This window comes from Rhinatrema bivittatum, chromosome 1, assembly GCF_901001135.1.
Source record: "Rhinatrema bivittatum chromosome 1, aRhiBiv1.1, whole genome shotgun sequence".
In the NCBI taxonomy this organism is placed as follows: Eukaryota; Metazoa; Chordata; class Amphibia; order Gymnophiona; family Rhinatrematidae; genus Rhinatrema; species Rhinatrema bivittatum.
The window spans coordinates 564,894,209-564,917,974 of NC_042615.1; the positions used below are offsets into that span (position 1 = coordinate 564,894,209).

At 44.0% G+C, this 23,766-nt stretch overlaps 1 protein-coding gene across 4 annotated transcripts in view; it reads right to left on the reverse strand.

Moving 5' to 3' along the window:
* Window positions 1–4,043: 4,043 nt before the first annotated feature.
* Window positions 4,044–23,766, reverse strand: part of NAA35 (N(alpha)-acetyltransferase 35, NatC auxiliary subunit) — a 257,112-nt gene continuing 237,389 nt past the window's right edge. For 2 of the 4 annotated variants that reach the window (XM_029617219.1, XM_029617227.1), the window contains 2 exons: window positions 20,442–20,522; window positions 4,044–5,344 (listed from right to left, as the gene is read on the reverse strand). In XM_029617219.1, the coding sequence (XP_029473079.1) occupies window positions 5,285–5,344; window positions 20,442–20,522 (141 nt within the window). In that variant the 3' untranslated portion in view covers window positions 4,044–5,284. The remainder of the gene's footprint in view (window positions 5,345–20,441; window positions 20,523–23,766) is intronic. The other 2 variants (XM_029617242.1, XM_029617253.1) reach the window with 1 other exon arrangement.

Here is a 23,766-nt window from a genome sequence, read left to right on the forward strand (position 1 = left end):
CTTCCCCTCCCTTCCTCTACCTAACCCACCCCCCCGGCCCTGTCTAAACCCCCCCCCTTACCTTTGTCGGGGGATTTACGCCTCCCGGAGGGAGACGTAAATCCCCGCGCGCCAGCGGGCCGCTAGCGCGCCGGGACGCAACCTGGGGGCGGGTATGGAGGGCGCGGCCATGCCCCTGGACCGCCCCGGGCTGTAACCACGCCCCGGACCCGCCCCCAAAACGCTGCCGACACGCCCCCTAAACACCACCACGACCGGGCCCGCCCCCGACACGCCCCCCTCGGAGAACCCCGGGACTTACGCGAGTCCCAGGGTCTGCGCGCGCCGGTGAGCCTATGTAAAATAGGCTCACCGGCGCGCAGGGCCCTGCTCGCCTAAATCCGCCCGGATTTGGGCGGATTTAGGCGAGCAGGGCTCTTAAAATCTGCCCTTAAGTGAACTTAATAGCAGGTAATGGACTTCTCCACAAGAACTTATCCAATCCTTTTTTAAACACAGCTATACTAACTGCACTAACCACATTCTTTGGCAACAAATTCCAGAGTTTAATTGTGCGTTGAGTAAAAATGAACTTTCTCCGATTAGTTTTAAATGTGCCCCATGCTAACTTCATGGAGTGCCCCCTAGTCTTTCTACTATCCGAAAGAGTAAATAACCGATTCACATCTACCCGTTCTAGACCTCTCATGATTTTAAACACCTCTATCATATCCCCCCTCAGTCGTCTCTTCTCCAAGCTGAAAAGTCCTAACCTCTTTAGTCTTTCCTCATAGGGGAGTTGTTCCATTCCCCTTATCATTTTGGTAGCCCTTCTCTGTACCTTCTCCATCGCAATTATATCTTTTTTGAGATGCGGCGACCAGAATTGTACACAGTATTCAAGGTGCGGTCTCACCATGGAGCGATACAGAGGCATTATGACATTTTCCGTTTTATTCATCATTCCTTTTCTAATAATTCCCAACATTCTGTTTGCTTTTTTGACTGCCGCAGCACACTGAACCGACGATTTCAATGTGTTATCCACTATGACACCTAGATCTCTTTCTTGGGTTGTAGCACCTAATATGGAACCCAACATCGTGTAATTATAGCATGGGTTATTTTTCCCTATATGCATCACCTAGCACTTATCCACATTAAATTTCATCTGCCATTTGGATGCCCAATTTTCCAGTCTCACAAGGTCTTCCTGCAATTTATCACAATCTGCTTGTGATTTAACTACTCTGAACAATTTTGTGTCATCTGCAAATTTGATTATCTCACTCGTCGTATTTCTTTCCAGATCATTTATAAATATATTGAACAGTAAGGGTCCCAATACAGATCCCTGAGGCACTCCACTGTCCACTCCCTTCCACTGAGAAAATTGCCCATTTAATCCTACTCTGTTTCCTGTCTTTTAGCCAGTTTGCAATCCATGAAAGGACATCGCCACCTATCCCATGACTTTTTACTTTTCCTAGAAGCCTCTCATGAGGAACTTTGTCAAATGCCTTCTGAAAATCCAAGTATACTATATCTACCGGTTCACCTTTATCCACATGTTTATTAACTCCTTCAAAAAAGTGAAGCAGATTTGTGAGGCAAGACTTGCCCTGGGTAAAGCCATGCTGACTTTGTTCCATTAAACCATGTCTTTCTATATGTTCTGTGATTTTGATGTTTAGAACACTTTCCACTATTTTTCCTGGCACTGAAGTCAGGCTAACCGGTCTGTAGTTTCCCGGATCGCCCCTGGAGCCCTTTTTAAATATTGGGGTTACATTTGCTATCCTCCAGTCTTCAGGTACAATGGATGATTTTAATGATAAGTTACAAATTTTTACTAATAGGTCTGAAATTTCATTTTTTAGTTCCTTCAGAACTCTGGGGTGTATACCATCCGGTCCAGGTGATTTACTACTCTTCAGTTTGTCAATCAGCCCTACCACATCCTCTAGATTCACCGTGATTTGATTCAGTCCATCTGAATCATTACCCATGAAAACCTTCTCCATTACGGGTACCTCCCCAACATCCTCTTCAGTAAACACCGAAGCAAAGAAATCATTTAATCTTTCCGCGATGGCCTTATCTTCTCTAAGTGCCCCTTTAACCCCTCGATCATCTAACGGTCCAACTGACTCCCTCACAGGCTTTCTGCTTCGGATATATTTTAAAAAGTTTTTACTGTGAGTTTTTGCCTCTACAGCCAACTTCTTTTCAAATTCTCTCTTACCCTTTCTTATCAATGTCTTACATTTAACTTGCCAATGTTTATGCTTTATCCTATTTTCTTCTGTTGGATCCTTCTTCCAATTTTTGAATGAAGATCTTTTGGCTAAAATAGCTTCTTTCACCTCCCCTTTTAACCATGCCGGTAATCGTTTTGCCTTCTTTCCACCTTTCTTAATGTATGGAATACATCTGGACTGTGCTTCTAGAATGGTATTTTTTAACAATGACCACGCCTCTTGGACATTTTTTACTTTTGTAGCTGCTCCTTTGTTTTTTTCTAACAATTTCTCATTTTATCAAAGTTTCCCTTTTGAAAGTTGCGCAAAGAAACGCCATATTTCCATAGTGAAGGAGGCTCAAAATGTTAAAGCCCGACATGGACCGTGTTTCGGAGATGCCTTCATTAAGGGGCCGAAATTCACTGTAAATGATAACAATATTGTACAAAACAAAAATACATACTTTTAATACTTGCAGATGACACTCAACGATGTAGTACTAACATGTGAACGGCTTTTCTTGCCCACCTGTCGGTAGTGCGTTTCCTCAGCCAGAGGGGCAGCACTTGCGCCAATTTTTAAAAAGGAAAACAGCCAATGAAAAAAATGCCACGTGGGCAAAAGATGATGGCGGTGGTTGCTACTGTCAAACAAGCCCTTTAAATGATAGAATACCACTCTACTGATGCATTTAAACCATTAGGTTGTATGGTATTTAAATTGAAGATCCATCATTGTTCCCATTGGCTGTTTTCCTATGGAAATATGGCATTTCTTCACGCAATATAAGCTAAGTAAATTCTTGGAATTACAGAAGAGAATATTTGCAATATGCATGTGATATATATAAAAAAAAAAAAGTCAAAATCATATATATCGACATTTGATCTCAATTGAGATATCACACCGGTTTACAGTCAGGTACTGTAGGTATTTTTCTATCCCCTGAGGCAATGGAGGATAAAGTGACTTGCCCAAGGTCACAAGGAGCAACAGCAGGACTTGAACCCTGGTCTCCTGGTTCATAGTCCACTGCTCTAACCACTAGGCTATTCTTCCTCCCCCAATTGATCTTCACTTCTGATTTTCACTATTTGGTCTTAATTTCAAAATTGGACTTTCTCACAAAGCAAAGAAAATTCATTTAAGACATTATTATACTGTTTAGTGCATATACGCTCATGCTACTTAGCATTACAATTATGCCCATGGATGAGGTCAACTAAATGAGCCAAAAATCTTTTTCACCCAAGGAGATCACATTTGAGTTACATTAGTGTGGTTTATCAGCTCCTACTTCTGTGGTCATCATGAAAAGAGAGCCAGTGAGCGGTCAATGACCAGTCACCAAGGAACAGCACTGTTGGGAATCGACCGCAAGGAAGGGAAAAACTTACCATGCCGCCCTATCGAAGTGCTGATGGGGAGAAGGGGGACCCGGTGAAGAAAAAAATGAGAAAAATCACTCAGAGCAGAGCTCCACAACCGCAAGGCAAACACTTTGTGGGAAGAAAGACAAAAGGGGGACCCCGCATGGACGTGTGGATAGTGGCATGCTGGGCATGTTCGGTGTGCCAAAGTTCTAGAAACTTTGATAAAAGTTTCCGTGCCGTGCGCCATCTGATGATGTCACCCATGTGTGAGGACTATCATCCTGCTTGTCCTAGGAGAACAATTTATGCTTTAGATTATTTTGTGATTTTTAATTAATTTTTTTATGTATTAATAATTTTCAAAAAGGTTTCTTGTATTTGTGTAAAGTTTAATTTGGAATGGCTTTACACTTTTTGGGTTTCTATAAATAACTATACATTTTGAGACTTTTATTTCACTTTTCCATTTTCATACTTTTAAACCAATCCTTCTGTATAATTAATAGTACATGAAGATTATTCTTGTTACATTGGGGAACCAGCTTTATTACTGTCTAATAATCTTACAACAAATTACAACAGTACAGGTAAGCAAACACCTCACAATGTTTATTTTTTAACTATCATTTATTTCAAATTTATCATCATTTATTAAAAACAGAAATAATCCTTCACACTGTTTTACTGCCGGAATTTCAAATTCCTGAGCTTGTCCACCAAATACAAAGCTTTCTACATGTAAGTTGAAATGACTTTGAAATATTGATACAGCTATCAGATTTTGGCAAGACAGATTCCTGTCTTGTACATATCTTTTTACTGTGTGTATGAACACAGTATACAGGTGACTTCATTTTATTCAAGACTGTTGTCAAGAAACAGACACTTGCAACTGTTCTCCACTTTCATCATGGAGGAATTGATGCATCACACATAAAAATGTAACAAGTATCCCTTACAACAATTAAGCAACATTAGCAGATGGAGGAGGCAATTCAGGTCTGTCAGTGAGTAGAGAGTTAAATTGCACAAGGATTTTCTCATACTTAATACACAAACATCGGAGATGCCCAATCTGAAAATTATTATTGCAAATGGTTTTAAATTAAAACAAAGATTTTAACATGTCTAATCGCTTTGAAATCCCATTTTGTTTATCTTACTCGGCATCTTTTAGTCTTTAATGGCTAAATTTGTACTTCTTTGAGATTTCCTTGGCTTCAGCAGATCTTATCATCAATGCCCTTCTTGGGGCAAAAATGTACTCCAAAACTCTTTTTTTGTTAATGACTTTAGAAAGTCAATCAACTGATTTGGTTTCTTTTTAGCAAATAACTTGCTTAATTGTATAAATGTATACCAGCTACATGTAAAAACTAGAAAACATTTTGAATGGTGAAACTTAAAACAGCTTACAAATTTCAGTCACTTGTGCTAATCCAACAATTTAGGTAGCACATTTTCAATAGATTATTCATCTTTACACAACACCACTTTCACTTTGAATCCATTTATAAAATTGCTTTATGACAAAACCAAAGCCAGTGTCATTCAAAAACAGAATTAAAATATTCAGCTTTTATTATGAACATTCCCTAAAACGGTTAATTGGTTTATCCTTCTGTGAAGAAGAAAATTCCATCCTGAAGCAGATAACCTGAAAATACTCTCATCAGCATTCAGTTCCTCTTAAACAAGCTTCACAACGGGAAAATATTTGTGAGAAGATAAATCAAATTCTGGAGGAACCTGCAGAAAAGAAAGAAATATGAACCCATTTATCAGCCTTTTGATATTGTGGAGACAGATTTACAAAATCTGTGTGTGCACCAAAGGGAAAAGTGCTACTAATGCTAAAAAGAAGACAGAACAGCTTTTAAACTAGAATATGGGGAACAGTTGACAGTTGCTCAGCAGCACATGGTTTGAAGGATTCTAAAACAGGAGAGAGAAGGCACCCCAATTGAGAGGTTTCAATAAAAGCATATGTAGCCCATTTGTCTATAGGTAAAGAATGGATTGAGTTAAAAAAATTCCAAATTATCCCTGTCAACTAAGAAAGTTGTATATTCAAATAAAGCAAATGTTGCTTACCTGTAACAGGTATTCTCACAGGACAGCAGGATGTTAGTCCTCACATATGGGTGACATCATCAGGATGGAGCCCAATCACGGAAAACTTCTGTCAAAGTTTCCAGAACTTTGACTGGCCCCTACTGGGCATGCCCAGCATGGCACTAACCCTGCAGCCAGCAGGGGTCCCCCTTCAGTCTTATTTGATAGCTACAGGCAGTGCCGAAAAAATAAAACAACAAAACATTGCGAACCCAACACCGCGGGGCAGCGAGTGGGTTTCGTGAGGACTAACATCCTGCTGTCCTGTGAGAACACCTGTTACAGGTAAGCAACATTTGCTTTCTCACAGGACAAGCAGGATGGTAGTCCTCACATATGGGTGAGTACTGAGCTGAGGATGACCGAATATGCACCAAATGTACCCAATGGCGTGCAACAAACATAACAACTGGGGTGGAATTTGGTAGAGGGCATCCTGAATCCCACCGGGCAGGCGGAAGGGTGTTGATACTTCACGTTGGAAATAGGTTACGCAGGACAGACTGGCCGAAGATGGAATCTTGTCTTCCGGCTTTGTCCAAGCAATAGTGGGCTGCGAAGGTATGGCGAGAGCTCCAGGTAGCAGCCCTGCAAATGTCAGGAAGCGGCACCGATCTTAGGTGTGCTACTGAAGTCGCCATGGCCCTCACAGAGTGTGCTTTAACAGGGTCTTGAAAAGGAATGCCTGCTTGCTGGTAGCAAAAGGATATGCAGTCCGCCAACCAGGAGGAGAGAGTCTGCTTACCCACAGGTTGCCCTAATTTGTTGGGATGGAAAGAGACAAATAATTGCGTGCTCTTCCTGTGGCCAAGTGTACGGTCTAGATAGAAAGCTAGAGCCCATTTACAGTCAAGGGTATGCAGAGCCTGTTCCCCTGGATTGGAATGGGGCCTGGGAAAAAAGGTAGGTAGTATGATGGATTGATTAATGTGAAACTCCGAAACTACCTTGGGTAAAAACTTAGGGTGAGTGCGGAGTACCGCCCGGTCCTGCAGGAGTTTAGTGTAAGGCAGATAGGTAACTAGGGCCTGTAACTCACTAACCCTGCGAGCTTAAGTGATAGCTAAAAGGAAAATCACTTTCCAAGTGAGATATTTTAGGTCACAGGAGTGAAGAGGCTCAAATGGAGTTTTCATAAGCTGACCGAGAACCAGATTAAGGTCCCAAGAAGGGGTCGGAGGACGTAAAGGGGGCTTGATATGGAGCAAGCCCTTTAAAAAGCGTGTTACGAGGGGTTGTACTGATATAGGGACATCCCCAACACCTTTATGGAAGGCGGCACCGCACTGACATGCATTCTGATGGAAGAGGTCTTTAGACCTGACTCTGACAAATGCCAGAGATAGTCCAAAAACCTTGGGATTGGACAGGAAAAGGGATCAAGGGACTGCAAAGTGCACCATGATGTGTACCTTTTCCATTTATAGGAATAAGATTTTCTTGTGGAAGGCTTCCGTGAAGCAATCAGGACACGAGAAACAGAATCTGAAAGGTTAAGTGGTTGAAGGATTAACCTTTCAACATCCATGCCGTCAGGAACAAGGCCTGAAGATTGGGATGGCGTAGGCATCCGTCGTTTTGAGTGATCAGATGCGGGTCCATTCCCAAGGGAATGTGCCTGCGGATGGAGAGATCCTGGAGTATGGGAAACCACACTTGGCATGGCCAGTGAGGTGCTATCAGGATCATGGTTCCCTTGTCCTTACGTAGCTTCACGAGAGTCTTCGATAGAAGAGGAAGTGGAGGGAATGCATAGAGCAGACCGGTTGCCCACAAGAGGGAGAATGCGTCTCTGGGCTGAGAGCAGTCGCTACGAATTAGGGAGCAGTAATTGTCCACTCTGTGGTTCTGAGGGGACGCAAAGAGGTCTGCCTGGGGGAATCCCCATTGGGGAAAGATAGAGGTCGCTACCGAGGGGTTGAGAGATCACTCATGTGGCTGGAAGACGCGAATCAGTTTGTCTGCCAAGACATTGACCACTCCCGGCAAGTAGGTGGCCCTGAGGTACATTGAGTGGGAGAGCGCTTCCGCCAAAATCTGCGCAGCTTCCTGACACAGAAGGAAGGAGCCTGTGCCTCCCTGCTTGTTGATGTACCACATGGCCACCTGGTTGTCCGTTTGAATCAGGATGACGTGATTTGATAGGCGTTCCTGAAAAGCCCTGAGAGCATATCGCATTGCTCGAAGCTCTAGGAAGTTTATTTGATGTTTGGCTTCCTCTGGAGACCAAGATCCTTGTGTCTGTAGATTGTCCACGTGGGCTCCCCACCTGAGGTTGGAAGCGTCGGTGGTGAGAATGAGTTGAGGATCTGGCACTTGAAAGGGCAGTCCCTGGAGGAGATTATTCTGATCTTTCCACCAGGCGAGAGACAGACGGAGTAAGTCGGTGATGTGGACAATGGTTGACAGAGGCTGTACAGTTTGAATCCATTGTGACCTCAGAGTCCAATGCATGAATCTCATGGCCAGGCGGGCCATTGGTGTAACATGGACTGAGGACGCCATGTGCCTTAGAAGGACGAGGAATTGGCGAGCCGTTGCTGTATGCTGAGACTGCAACTGGTGAGCGAGAGACACGAGGGTTAGCCCTCGTTGTTGAGGTAAAAAGGCTTTTGCCTGCAAGGTGTCCAAGTCTGCCCCAATGAACGACAAGGTTTGAGATGGGACTAAATAGGATTTTTCATAATTGACGAGAAATCCTAGAGAAATTAGAGTGTGTAGAATGAAATTGAGGGATGACCGAGCAGCTTGCTGGGTTGGAGCCCTGATTAACCAGTCGTCCAGATAGGGGTAGACGTGTACACCTTCTTTTCTGAGGAAAGCTGCTACAACTACGAGGCATTTGGTGAAGACTCGTGGTGCAGACGCTAGGCCGAACGGAAGCACTCGGTATTGATAGTGCTTTGGGCCTACTAAAAACCTGAGGTACTTGCGATGAGTTGGAGTGATCGCAATGTGTGTGCATGCGCCATGGAGGTCCAGACAGCAGAGCCAGTCTCCTCTTTGTAGAAGATGTAGAAGCGAGCCCAAGGTTACCATCTTGAACTTTCCCGCTGGAGGTACTTGTTGAGAGCCCGTAGGTCCAGAATTGGACGAACTCCCCCAGACTTTTTGGGGATCAAAATGTACTGGGAATAGAACCCTAGGCCTTGCTGCGAGAGTGGGACGGGTCCTATTGCTCTTAACTGGAGAAGGGAAACCTCCTGCTCCAGAAGGACAGAGTGGTCGGATACTCTTCACGCTTGCAGAGGTCGTGAGTCCGGTGGAAGAGCAAGAAAGTTTATGTGGTAACCCTGAGCAATGATTGCTAGCACCCAGTGGTCGGTTGTGATTGATTGCCACATGCTCTGAAAGTGGCACAATCGACCTCCCACTGGTATGCTTGGCAGAGGAATCAGGCTGCTGCTCTCCTAGTGAAAGTCAAAAACCTGAAGCAGGCCCCAGCTGGGAAGCTGCTTGTGGCTTTTGCTTTAGGGCCTGGCGAGGCGGAGGTTTTTGATAAGGTCTCGTAGTTCAGGACCTTGCTGGTGGAGGATAGTACTTCCTTGGATGGAAGAATGACTTCTTAGAGTCCTTCGGGCTGTCTTGAGGGGAAGTCGGAAGGTATCAATGAGAGCTGGTTAAGGGTCTCATGATGGTCCTTTAATTCAGCCACAATTTGCTGGATCTGTTCACCGAACAGATTGTCTCCTACACATGGTAGGTCAGATAGCCTGTCTTGCACTTCTGGGCGAAGGTCAGAAGATTTGAGCCAGGCCCATCGTCTTGCGGAAATGGCAGCTGCAGGCACTCTAGTAGAGGTGTCGAAGATATCGTAAGCTGTTCTTAATCTCATGCTTTCCTGCCTCAAACCCCTTGTTGACAAGGATTTGAAGCTGTTCTTGGAATTGTTCAGGAGAAGCAATTCTGGAGATGAGCATGGCCCCTTGGAACACTCGCCGACCAATATTGTCTAGGAACTTGTGTTCCTCAACAGGAGGGGTAGATGAGTAAGGCTTCTTCCTTTTTGCTTTCTTTTGAGCCGATTCTACCACAACTGAGTGGTGGTTGAGCTGAGATTTTTGAAAGCCGGGGGCTGTACTAAATAGGTGGTGTCAGCTTTTCTATGGACTGGGGCAATGGATCCAGGGTTTTCCCAGTTCTTTTTGAGGAGGTCAAGAAGAACTTGATGAATGGGAATAGAAGTGATCACTTTAGGGGCATCCAGGAATTGGAGCAACTCCATCATCTGGTGCCTATCATCTTGCTCCGTTTGAAGCTGAAAAGGGACCAACTCAGACATTTCCTTCACAAAATTAATGAAAGAAAGGTCCTCTGGAGGAGAACGCTTTCTACTTTCAGTAGGAGAGGGAGGTGAAGGTAAGTCATCGGTGTCTGTGGAAGTATCATCACCCCAGGTGTCATAAGGATCAGCAGACTGACCCGTAGGACGAGAAGGGAGTTGGATACCCGAAGGCCCCGGCTGAGGCTCCGAGAAAATCGAAGGAATCACCAGAGGCACCGTGGAAGGCCTGGAGGGCATCGGTGCCGGTATTAAAGGCATCGATGGCACCGATGTACGTATCGCCCCCGATGACTGAATCGGTGGCGAGGGACGAATTGGCATCGATGGCTGAGGCAAAACTCCCAAAGGAGGAATGTGGAACGGTGTTTCTCCTCCCGATGAAGCTGTCAATGGGGAGCGCACCAGAGCCATCGGAGACCCGGGAATCACCGGTGGAAGGGCGGTTATGAGCGCCTCCATCCGGGAGAGCAGCGGTGCAAGCGCTGCTGGAATCGGGTCGATGACCGGTTCCACAATCGGTGCCGGTGCCGAAGGGACCTGGAGTCGTATCGCCTTGTCAATGGCCTCCTGGACCAGCCGGTCCAGTTCTTCCCGGAGACCTGGAGCAAGCAGCCCTGGCTCCGTGACAGAAGAGGGAGGCGGAGGCACAGTCTGAGGGACCACCTTTACAGGCAGAATCGCGACTCCCAAACCCCGATCGGGTGAGGGTGGCCTCGATGCCCCGGTCGCAGGAATGGTCGGTGGCGTTCCTGGACGGGGTTTCTTAGATGGTGGCTCGGACGGTGGCAAGATCGATGATTTCGCTCCCTCGACGGTCTGAGTCTTACGATGGCGATGTTTCTCCCTACGATCCCCTCGATCCTGAGGGGAAGTAACGGGCGTCGATGGCCATGAAGACGTCGATGGCAGACAGTCACCGGACGGTGGTCGATGCTGGTGCGACGTTGACGGTGCCGGTTCCGATGACGTCAATGCGATGGACGGCGTCGGGGTTTGAGCACGGAAGAGGAGTCCCATCTTCTCCATCCTTGCCTTGTGACCTTTGGGTGTCATGAGGGCACATTTGGTGCAAGTTATGACATCATGCTCCCGGCCTAAACACATTACACAGACACCATGAGGGTCTGTGATAGACATGGTGCGAGTACAGTCCGGGCACCGGCGGAACTCTGACGCCATGGCCATAGAAAAAATCAAGTCGCGGGACGGACGACGGCCAGTAGGCCGCAAGGGCCAAACTTGACGGTAATCGATGGAAAACTGTCAAACTTACCGGAGTACCGTGGCTAGAGAGAAGTTAGAGGAGGGACCCCTGTGGGGCAATTTAACGTTAGTTAATTCCATGAGGAAAATTCCTGTCAGGAATCTCCACAGAGCTCCTAAACCACGAGGCTACTGCAGCGCGGAAAAAAGAAGAATGAAGGGGGACCCCTGCTGGCTGCAGGGTTAGTGCCATGCTGGGCATGCCCGGTAGGGGCCAGTCAAAGTTCTGGAAACTTTGACAGAAGTTTTCCGTGATTGGGCTCCATCCTGATGATGTCACCCATATGTGAGGACTACCATCCTGCCTGTCCTGTGAGAAAAAATGTATCCTGAAATGTCTGTATGCTAATACCAGAAGTCTAAATAGATGGGAGAGTTAGAATGCATAGCACTGAATGGAGAGGTAGTCTTAATTGGCATTCAGAGACTTGATGGAAGGAGGATAATCAATGAGACAGTTCCATACCAGGGCCTAAATTATATATCACAATGATAGAGTGGATCAGCTTGGTGGTGGGATGGCGCTTTATGTTAGAGATGGCATAGAGTCCAACAGGATAAAGATCCTGCAAGAGACTAAATGCACAGTAGAATCATTATAGTTGGAAATTTCATGTGTGATGGGGAAGAGCATAGTGGTGGGGGTATACTACCATCCACCCTGCCAAAATGAACAGATGGACAATGAAATGCTAATAGAAATTAGGGAAGCTAACAAGTTTGGCAGCACAGTAATAGTGGAAGATTTCAATTACCCCAACACTGACTGGGTAAATATCATATTAGGACAAGCTAGGGAGGTAAGGTTTCTAGATGAAATAAATGACTGCTTCATGAAGCAGCTGGTCCACGAAGCAACAAGAGGTGAGCCATTTTAGACCTCATTCTTAGTGGAATGTAGGATTTGGTGCAAGAGAACAGTAGTGGAGCAGCTCAGCAACAGTGATCATAATGTGATCATATCTGAGTTAATGAATGAAGGGAGGATATTAAACTTTACTGCTCTAGTATTTAACTTTCAAAAGAGAGACTTTGATAAACTGAGGAAAATAGGAAAAAACTAAAAAGATGCAGCTACAAAATTAAAAATGTACATCAGGTGTGGACGTTGTTTAAAAATACCATCTTGAAAGCCCAGACCAGATGTATTCCATGCATTAGAAAAAGCAAAAGGAAGGCCAAAAAGATGAGGTGAAAGAGGTAGGATGGCCATCTTTTCCATGGACCATAACTGGACACCGCATTAAACCTCATGCTTTGGGAGGGGAGGTGGTGGTGGTGGGGGTGTTATTGATTACTGTCAGTTGTCGATCCACTCATTACATGGCTTTCAATCACCTCCTCAATATACTTTGTTTTATAAAATGTTATTTCAACTATCCTCAAAGACATCAACCACAGTCTTATGCAGTTTTGCTCTCTATCACAACTAAAGCCTTTCTAATACACCTCCATACTTCCCCCAAAACACACAGCCTCCTATCATATACACATGCCCAAACTCACAACTTCTTCTCATACACATACACACACACTTCGAAACACACATCCTCCTATCTCATACACTCATGTATGCTCCCAAACACAGCCTCCTCGCTCAGACAGAAGTGGTTCTCCCTTTCCTTAAAACCTTCCCAGCCTTTCATCTGAATTTCCCTTGTGCCACCTGTCTCTCACTATGCCCTTCCCCTCCTCTGTGCACTCCTCTCTTGTGCTGCTCTATCTCTAGTCCCCTCCCGCTCCATGCTCTTGTCTTTCGCACCCTCCTTTTTCCCTCCTGCTTCCTCTCCTCCCCCAGTACCTTTGTCTTTATCTATCTCCTTTCCTCCTGTGTCCATCTCCTTTGTGCTTCTTCTATCTCTTCCTTACCTTCCCCCAATTACGGCTCCTGCTCCCATTGTGCCTCTCCCCTTCCCTGTGACCTTAGTTCCTTCCATATCCACTCTGTGTCTCTTTAGTCCCTTGCTCCCCATGTGTCTATCTTCCTTTCCCTCCCCTCTTCTCTGTATCTCCTCTGTCTCACCGCTTTCTCCAGCCTGTGACTCTCTTTCTCCACTTTCCCTTCCCTCTGTTCTGGTATCCCTCGGCTGGCTTGCTGCAGCCTCTCCTCTCGGGTCTTGGCCCAGCACTTAGTGAGGGAGGGGGAGGGACCAAGAGGGCATATGTGGAGTGATGGGAACTAAGAGTTGTACAATGCCCTGCCTCCTCTCTCCATCCCATCCAATCACAACACAGGAAAGGAGGCAAGAGGGCGGGGATACAGCACAGCTCTCGGCTCTGTCTTTCCCTGAAACCAGGAAGCTATAGGAAAGAGAAAGCTTTTGTAAAAACTGGATTTTCAGTGTCTGGTCAGGAAGATGGAAATCAACGCTGCAGAGTATCCCCGCTTCAGCAAGCAAGCCCTTTCAAGGGCCATACCATAAGACAAAATTGAGTCATACCTTTGTGAAGGGCGGGTGCCTGCCTCAACAGAGTCCTGTGTGCCGGAAGTCAAACAGATAACTCCACCAGGAACCTCCGCAAATCCGCACACAATGGTCTCCTGGGCCAGTCTGGAGATACAAGTGCACTCCATCCTCTGAACCAATCTGCCCAACATGGACCATGAAGAAAAGGCATACATTAAACTGTCTTCCAGCCACTCCTGCGCTAGGGCATCGATCCCAATGACTTTGGATCTCTCCTGCAGCTGAAGAATCAAGGAACTTTCGCATTGCACAAGATCGCCAGAAGGTCTAGGAACGAAGACCCCAGTGGTCCAGAATCAGCTGAAATGCCTCGTCTGACATCGCCCAATCTCCTGGATCCAGACTCTCCCTGCTGAGAGTCTGCCCTTTTGTTGTCTCTTCCTGCTATGTGTGAGGCTAAGGTCATCCAGAGATGCACTTCTACCCATTCCATAAGTTGATCTATTTCCAGTGACACTTATTGGCTCTTGGTAGCTCTCTGCCAAATGATGTAAACCACAGTGGTTGCGTTGTCCGACATTATTCGGACTGATCGACCTTGCAGCCTGTTGCCAAACTGTAAACATGCCAATCGGCCTGCTCTGGCTTCCAGCCGATTGATATTCCACAGAGACTCTTCTGCATTCCAGCACCCTTGCACTGTCAGCTCTTGACAGTGATCTCCCCAACCAAGGAGACTCCAAGCATTTTCAAGGTCTGGGAAATCAGAGCAGGCAGTTATCTCTAAGAAAGAACTGTAACAGTTCTCTACAGTTCTAATTATGAGGGAATTTCACCATTCTCAAGAGTCAGGATTGGCGTCATCTTGCCATCCATACCTCTATCCAAATGTTCCACTGTCACTGAGTACTCCAGCGCTTGACAGAAGGTCAAGGATCCTATCTGAACCTCTGCTCTGGAAGCACTGGACAGAGCTGAGGATTGTGCCTGAATAAAGGACTGCAACACCTGGAAAAATTAAACCCATGAAAAAGAAGAAGTATCTAGACCAGAAGGTACCTGAAGTGTAATCACTGAGCTACCTTTCCCTGCTGAGGAACCAGTTAGGGGAGTTCCAAAAATCAGGCACCCCACCTGAGTTGTCTTTACCCAGACCCACATCCGGCTGGGAAGAACCAGGCTTAGTGAAATCAGAGGAAGACAATTCTCCCTGAGCCTCCAAACAGCGCTGGAACAAATTAGAGTGCACTCCTGGCTGCAACATCTGAATACGACAAGCAGTGCAAAGAGAAAGACGCTTAGGCTTCTTAGGTACTGGCGCCATTATGGCCGACAGTGCGCTGAGTGGCATCCAGAGGAGTGCGTCTAGCTATTTTTTTTTTTTTTAATATGCATGCTTGACCTAGGTGCCCAAAATTATGCGTTCAATACTTAGGCATCACACACGTAGACGCCTACCTAGGCACCCAAAAAACTTAAGCGCACAGTACTACTTGTGCACAGAAGAAGGCGAGCGGTCATTAAGGTGTCGCTTAATATGGATGCACAGACTGCAAGGCCTGACTGTGCGTCCAAAAACAACCTGGGTGCACAGCTAGACGCACACGCTGGACCGGCAATCCTGTAGAGGGCAGCCTTAGAAAGCATGCAAAATACTGTTGTGGCCTCCCACATGATATGCAGCAAAAAGCCTTGGAGCTGGTCTAGCCTAACAAGGCTGCTCAACTCACTAGGCTGCCCACATCCCTCGACCTTCCATGGAGCAGGCCGAATGTTGAACTGGTGCACCAAACATGGAGACCAGGAGGAGGAGTAAGCCCTACACAACAAAAAAAAAATGCTTTCTAGGTCTCTGAATAATTTTTTTTTTTTTTTTTAAACTTACCGGAGCTCAGCCTTACCTGGCTGAGTACAGAGATGGTCTCCAGCTGCTGGGGGAGAGGGCATGTGCCGACACTACCATGTTCGGCTTCTTGCACTCGCTGCCTTTCAGCTGCTCAAGCAGCCAAGTCCATGCTGGCTGAAACCAGCGACTGGACCAAGGCATTCATCTGAAAGACCAAGGAAATCACCTCAGGAATTCTCAACTGTGGGAGGGACCATTTGGTATGACCGCAGGAGAGCAGGACAATTTATTTCCTTAATTCTCCTTTTCTTAAAATGAAACAATCCCCAGTGGGGAGATGCACGTCTACCATCTGCTGGAGACTGAGAATACTGGCAGGCTGATGTCACTACAGGGGTATATGTACTGTGACATAGTTTGCTCAGTCTCCATCTGCTTTTAGAGCTGAATAACCCAATTGTTCTGGATTCATCTGACTGGACACTAAGAAATTGTCTATTGTACCTGAAGATTGGAGGGTGGCTAATGTGTTCTTTAAAAAAAGCTCCAGGGGTGATTTAGGAAACTACGGACTGATGAGCCTATCTTCAGTGCCAGGAAAAATCGTAGAAACTATTCTAAAGTATAAAATCACACAACATATGGGGCATGCTTGGTTTTGTTCCAAGTTTAATGGGACAAAACCAAGCATGGATTTACACAAGGGAAGTCTTGCCTCACCAAGTTGCTACATTTTTTTTTAAAGGAGTTAATAAACATGTGGATATGGTGTATTTGGATTATCAGAAAGCGTTTGACAAAGTCCCCAATGAGAGAGACTTGAGAAAATTAGAAAGTTATGGGATAGGAGGCAATGTTCTCTTGTGGTTAAAAGATCAGAAATAGAGAGTAGGCGTGAATGGTCATTTTTCTTAGTAAAGAAAGGTAAACAGTGATGGGGTGATCACATTTGCAGATGATACAAAATTATTCCGAGTAGTGAAATCACAAGCAGCTTGTGAGAATTTGCAGGAAGACCTTGCATGCCTGGGATATTGGGCATCTTAACGGCAGATGAAATTTAATGTGGACAAGCACAAAGTCATGCACATATGTAAAAATAACTCAATGTAGTTACACAATGTTAGTCTTTCATATTAGGAGTTACTACCCAGGAAAAGAATCTGGGCATCATCGTGGACAATACTTGGAAATGCTTGGCTTGATGTGTGGTGGCAGTCAAAAAGGCAAACAGAATGTTAGGAATTATTAGGAAAGGAATGGAAAACAAAACAGAATTGTCAAAATACCTTTTTATCACTCTATGGTGAGACTACAATTGGAGTACTGTGTGCAATTCTGGTTGCCACATCTTAAATCTGATATATATGAATTGGAAAAGATACAGAGAAGGGCAATCAAAATCATAAAGGGGATGGAATGATTCCTCTATGAGAAAGGCTAAAGAAGTTAGGGATGTTCAGCTTGGAGAAGACATGGTTGAGGGGAGATATGATATAGGTCTATAAAATCATGAGAGGACTAGAATGGGTGAATATGAATCAGTTATTTACTCTTTCAAATACAAAAAACTAGGGGATGAAGCTAGTATGTAGCACATTTAAAACAAATTGGATTCAATTATTTTTCACCAATGCACAATTAAGCTCTGGAATTCATTGCCAGAGGATATGGTAAAGGCAGATAACTTAGCTGGGTTTAAAAAAAGATATGGACAAGTTCTTGAAGGAGAGGTCCAAGTCTTTTCCAAAGACTTGGGAAATGCCACTATTTATCTCTGGGCATTAGCAGCATGGGATCAATCTACTGTTTGGGATCCTGCCAGGCAACTGTGACTTGGATTGGCCACTGTTGGACACAGGATACTGGGATGAAAGGACCCTTGGTCTGACGCAATATGGCAAATTATGTTCTTAATCTTGTCTAATTTCTTAATATTTACACTAAACCAGCCTAATTCTTACTTAAGATGATTCCTGCAGAAAAATACTTGCAATTCCCAATTTTAAAATGTAAAAAAAAGACGACTTTGGGCCTATGTATTAGGCATATTTATGAAAGACATAAAATGGGAAGTGTAGTAATGGATATCATTCTCATTATGTTCAAGTGAGCAGAATCGCAGCCTTGCTTCAAAATTTAAGCAGTTCAAATACAGGGAGATCCAGTCGAAAATTAAAAAACAAAAAATCTCTCTGTCTCACACAAACACTACACACACATACATATATATAGATATGTATACTGAGTGCATGTACGTAAGGAATAGTATTCAGTAGCTCTCAAATACTACTCAGGCCTGGGCTTATTTATGCTAATAGGCCTTGCTTGCACTTCTTTGCACGTGCTAAGTATGGATGACTACAATTCAGAAATGTCCTTTGAACCATTGCTTTGTTACCTCTTATAGTGAAACAGTTATTTCCTAATATCAATTATGCCTCATACTAAGAGGAAGGCACGGATAAGGGAGGCATTGACGTCGTCTCCCTTGCCAATACCATCTCAGCCTCAGATATCCTCCTTCTTTATGGCAACAGCCGGTATGATGCCGGAGGAAAGGGCCGCAATGGAAGCCACTTCAGAGTGAGAAGAGACACCACAGGCTGAAGCCATCTCTTTAAGTCTTGGCGCTCCTCATACTCCCTCCCCGCCACTTATAAGCTCAAAGGGCTTAGTTGGCCCCCCTCATGCTTGATGATGGTTCCGAGGATATAAATAGTCCATCTAAAATTGGTTTGAGGAGTGGGGACCAAGCTGTGGGGGGAGTGGAGGAACCTAGGTCTGAGTTGGAGATAATTCTGTCTCAGAAGTCATCAGAGCTTACCTTGGACATGTTATGGTCAGCAATTAAATCTTTGGAACTGGCGATCATAAATCTGACTCAAACCACCACAAATTTTCAACAAAGAGTATTTAATCTGGAAAATTCAGTTTCTTTGTGTAATAATAAATTGGGAACTTGTGATGAGCAATTAGATAAGGTGGAGACTCTCCAAAAAAATGTTGTCAAGACTGAGATATCTAATGTAAAGAAATTAGAATTCAAGGAGAACTCTCTGAAATATCCTAATTTGAGGGTCTTGAATTTTCCTCTGCAGAAGTTAATACCCGCAAAGGAAATGTTCAAGGAATATCTGCAATATATATTGAAAATGCCTAATCAATCGATATCAGCTCTTGCAAAAGTTTACTATTTACCTTCAATAGCTGGAACAGAAAATCAAGTGGGAAATGCGCAGTCAAGAGGTTTCTATGAATCTGTCTGAGGTATTAGAAACCTCAATAGATACAGATATATCTGTTAGAGCTACGTTTTTTGTATCTTTTTTATTTCAAACTGAGAGAGATGCTGTTCTCTGACTGTTCCTTTGACATCGCTTAGAGAAATTTCATGGACAACAGATATGGATATATCCAGACCTGGCAAGAATGATCCAAATGAGAAGGAAGGAATTCCAGAGTTTAAAATCAGAAGTACTTGCTAGGGGAGCTAGAGTTATGCTGAAGTTTCCATGCAGACGTGAAATAAAGTATTTGGAGCATAAATATGTCTTTTTTGAGATATCCCAACTACAGGCATTTTTGGATTTCCATCCCCCAAACACAGAAATTGGTTAAGAGCAAAATGAAAAATTTGGCTGTTATCTCTGATTACTAAGAGAGGGGATTTGTATTAATCTCCTCTGTTCTTTTTTGTTTCCTTTGAATTGCTCATTTATAATTATTGTCTCCTGGATTTGCTTAGAGAAAAAACAGATGTTGATATTATTTGAAAATATGGAATTGTATTCCTTTTTCTTAATCTGTATTGCCTTATCTGTATACAATTACAATGTTTGTTATAATTTTGAAATGCATAAATAAAAAATTAAAAAAAAAAAGTATAGGGAAAGTGAAAAAAATTACAAAAAGATAATTAGTCAATTAAAGATGCAAGTTACGGAAAGTACAGCATCAGATAGATTTCAGGTTTTGGGGCTAGTCAGGTTTCATTTCTGGCCTGGTGGCAGGATACCACATATTTTGCTACCATAGCTGCTGCTATGATGCATTTAGGGCAGATCCATATTGATCTATGGAATTCCATTTGGCACGCCATAATAAACAATGAAACTTCTCCCATTTCACCTACAGAGAAACAGTCTATAATGACTGACTGCTAAACTCGGTTTCTGGCTGTGCAGATAGAAGAAAAAAATTGCATATTCTCTGTCTGCTGTAATTTGGCTGTATAGTCTGTGCACATTTAAATAGCATTAGAAACTGTGGATGCTGTGTTGGTGGGTTTGTGGATTTGAAGTGGAATTCAAAAGTCAAAACATCAAAATGCAGTGAACCTGCCTAGAAATATGTCTTTCTGCTTCATCTGCAAGTTGCTAATCAGGTCAAGATTTATGTAAAAAAAAAAAAAATAAAAGCCCTTAAAATTTGTCATAATGCATAAAAATTAGAAACCTAAAATGCCGAACCTAATTCAGAACCAATAAAAACAGAGAATTGGATTTGGTTACCCAGTTCAGGAAAATTTGAAAATCTTTGCTATTTGTACAATCTTCTGTTTATTTCTCTTGCAGTGTGGATTATTTACCAGATTTAAGAAAGTTTTCTGTCAGTTACGTGTTTGATGAGTTTTAGAATGTTTTAAAAGTTTTTTAAAATTTTCTGTATGTTTTACTTTATTTTGTACTTACTATATATCACCCCGAGTGTCCAGAGAGGGACAGCTGATAAATGTAAGAAATAAGTAAATAAAAATACTATAGCACAGAACCAGAGACTGTGTGGCTTACTACCTGCAGTCGAGAAACATCTGGATACTCTGGCTAGCATAAAATATTTTTCCCCAACCTATAATGACTGCCAGCATTTAATAAAGGCCACAGTAGTTGAAAGAGGATAAATCAAGCGTTCTTGCATAAGGCTTACCTTTGAATCTTTTTTGTGCCCTCCTGCCAGCAATTTCATAACTACAATATTGGGTTTTGCAACCTTCAGAATCTGAATAACCTAAACAGAAAGACACATTAAATGGCTGTGATTATTCTGCCAATTAGCAATTCAAACAGTCTTTAAAACATGTGTAAAAAAAAAAAAGCAAAATTGCTTACCTTGTAATAGGTGTTATCCCTGGACAGCAGGATGTAGTCCTCACATATGGGTGACGTCACAGAAAGTTTTCCCGCACTAGGGCTCCGTCAGTCAATGATTCTAGAAATTTTTGACTGGCCCTGTGAGGCCACTGAGCATGCCCAGCATGCCATGATATTCTCTGCCACAGGGGTCTCTCTCTAGTCCCGTATGTAGCAATAAGCTTTAGCAAAAAATAAAATAATAAAAGGTAACATACCCAACTCCGCGGGGTGGCGGGTGGGTTTTGTGAGGACTACATCCTGCTGTCCTGGGATAACACCTATTACAAGGTAAGCAATTGTGCTTTATCCTAGGACAAGCAGGATGCTAGTCCTCACATATGGGTGAATAGCAAGCTAGAGGCTGAGTCATTTTGTTTTGAAGCAACAGTGAAGTATTGTTGGTGAAAATGAGGCAGCCGAAGATTACAGCAGGTTGGATGTAGAAGGAGTTGGGTTTAAACTGGAAACAAGTTCTTTAAGACAGATTGTCCATAGGCTGAATCTTGTCGTCCTTCTTTGTCCAGACAGTAATGAGCTGCAAAGGTGTGAAGAGAACTCCATGTTGCTGCTTTACATATGTCAAGAATTGGCACTGAACGATAGTGTGCTACTGAGGTTGACATTGCTCTTACTGAATGTGCCTTTACTCGCCCTTGGCGAGGAAGGCCTGCTTTTTCAGCAAAACTGTATGCAATCTGCTAACCAGTTGTATAGAGTATGTTTACCCACTGCTTTACCTGGTTTATTTGGATCATAAGATACAAAGAGTTGAGTGGATTTTCTGTGGACTGCAATGCGGTCTAAGTAAAAAGCCAGCGCACGCTTACAGTCCAAGGTATGTAAGGCTCGTTCCCCTTGGTGTGAATGAGGCCTTGGAAAGAATGTGGGTAAAACTATGGATTGATTCAAGTGGAGTTCCGTAACTACCTTGGGAAGAAATTTTGGATGTGTACGGATAACCACTCTGTCATGTAGGAATTTTGTATAGGGTGAGTTCGTGACAAGTGCTTGTAACTCACTAACCCTTCTATCTGATGTAATGGCTATGAGGAAGATAGTCTTCCATGTGAGAAATTTAAGATCATAGGAATTCATGGGTTCGAATGGAGAATGCATGAGCCTTGTCAAGACCAGATTCAGGTCCCATTCTGTGACTGGTGGCCGAATTGGTGGTTTAAGTTGCGTTAAACCTTTCATAAATCTACTGACAAGAGGATGTATGGATATTGGTGCATCTCCCATCTTATTATGGTAAGCTGAGATGGCATTTAAGTGGACTCTTACAGATGAAGTCTGGAGACCAGAGTCTGAAAGATGGTATAAGTAATCTAGTAGAGAAGTTGTGGGGCAGGAGAAAGGATCAATATTCTTTTGCCTTCACCACAAAGTAAACCTTTCCCATTTCGAAGAATAATTCTTCCGCGTTGAAGGTTTACGTGAAGCTATAAGCACTTGAGATATATTGGGTGAAAGATTGAGTGGTTGTAAGATCAAGCTTTCAACATCCATGCCGTAAGGGAGAGGGATTGAAGGTTGGGATGGCGCAACCGACCCTGATCCTGAGTTATGAGAGTGGGAGCTATTCCCAGACGAATTGGATCCCTGACTGAGAGGTCTAGAAATGTGGGAAATCATACTTGTCGAGGCCAATACGGGGCTATGAGAATCATGGTCCCCCTGTCCTGTTGCAGCTTCACTAGAGCTTTGGTTATGTGTGGTATCGGAGGATATGCGTATAGAAGGCTTGAGTTCCAAGGGCGAGCAAAGGCGTCCTTGGCTGGCTGGTTTTTCTGTTTGTGTAGAGAACAGAATTTGTCCACTTTGTGATTCAGATGTGACGCAAAGAGGTCTATTGTTGGTTGCCCCCAACGTTGAAAGATCCTGGTCACTACTGAGGGATCCAGGGACCACTTGTGTGGTTGGAACTGACGACTGGGTCGATCTGCCACTACATTGTGAATGCCTGCCAGATAAGTGGCCCGGAGGAACATTGAGTGTGTTAGGGCCCAGCCCCAAATCTGTGCAGCTTCTTGACAAAGGAGATACGAGCCCATACCTCCCTGTTTGTTGATGTACCACATGGCTACTGTATTTTCCGTTTGAATGAGAACAGTCTTGTGTGAAAGGCAGTCCTTGAATGCATGCAGTGCATAACGTATAGCTCGAAGTTCCAGGAAGTTGATTTGAAATGTTGCTTCGAGTTTTGTCCAAGTACCTTGGGTTTGGAGATTGTGTGAGCTCCCTAGCCCAAGGTGAATGCATCTGTAGTTAAAGTTATCTGTGGGACTGGTTGTTGGAAGGGTAGGCCATTGCGCAATTTGTTCTTGTTCACCCACAAGAGTAGAGAAAGCTGTAGCTGTAGCTGGTGGGTTACTTGAATTGGAGAATGCAGTGGTTGAATGGCTTGGATCCATTGTGATCTTAAAGTCCACTGGGTTACCCTCACGGCGAGTCGTGCCATAGGAGTGACATGAACTATGGAAGCCATGTGGCCTAGTAAAGTGAGAAACTGATGAGCCATTGCTTGTTTCTGTGAATGGATCGAGTTTGCCAATAGGGAAAGTGTAGCTGCTCGATCCTCTGGTAGAAAGGCCTTTGAAAGGATGGTGTTCAATTCTGCTCCTTTGAATTGAAGAAGATGAGATGGGACTTTTGATAATTGATGAGAAACCCCATGGAGTGAAGTAGAGTAATTGTTCGACTGAGAGAAGCCAGAGCTCCTTGTTGAGAGTGATTTCTGATAAGCCAGTCGTCTAAGTAGGGAAAGACATGGACACTTTCCTTGTGCAAGTGTGCTGCTATTACTGCCAGACATTTGGTGAATACTCTGGGAGCAGAGGCAAGTCCAAATGGCAGTACCCTGTAATGGAAATGTTGATGATCGACCATAAAGCGCAGATACTTGCAATGAGGAGCTAATATTGGAATGTGAGCATAAGCGTCTTGTAGATCCAGAGAACAAAGCCAATCTCCTGTTTGAAGAAGTGGAAGCATGGTGCCTAGAAAAGCCATCCTGAACTTTTCTTTCTTCAGAAATTTGTTAAGATTTCGGAGGTCTAGGATGGGACGTAGGCCTCCGGTTTTCTTTGGAATGAGGAAATAATGAGAGTAGAATCCTC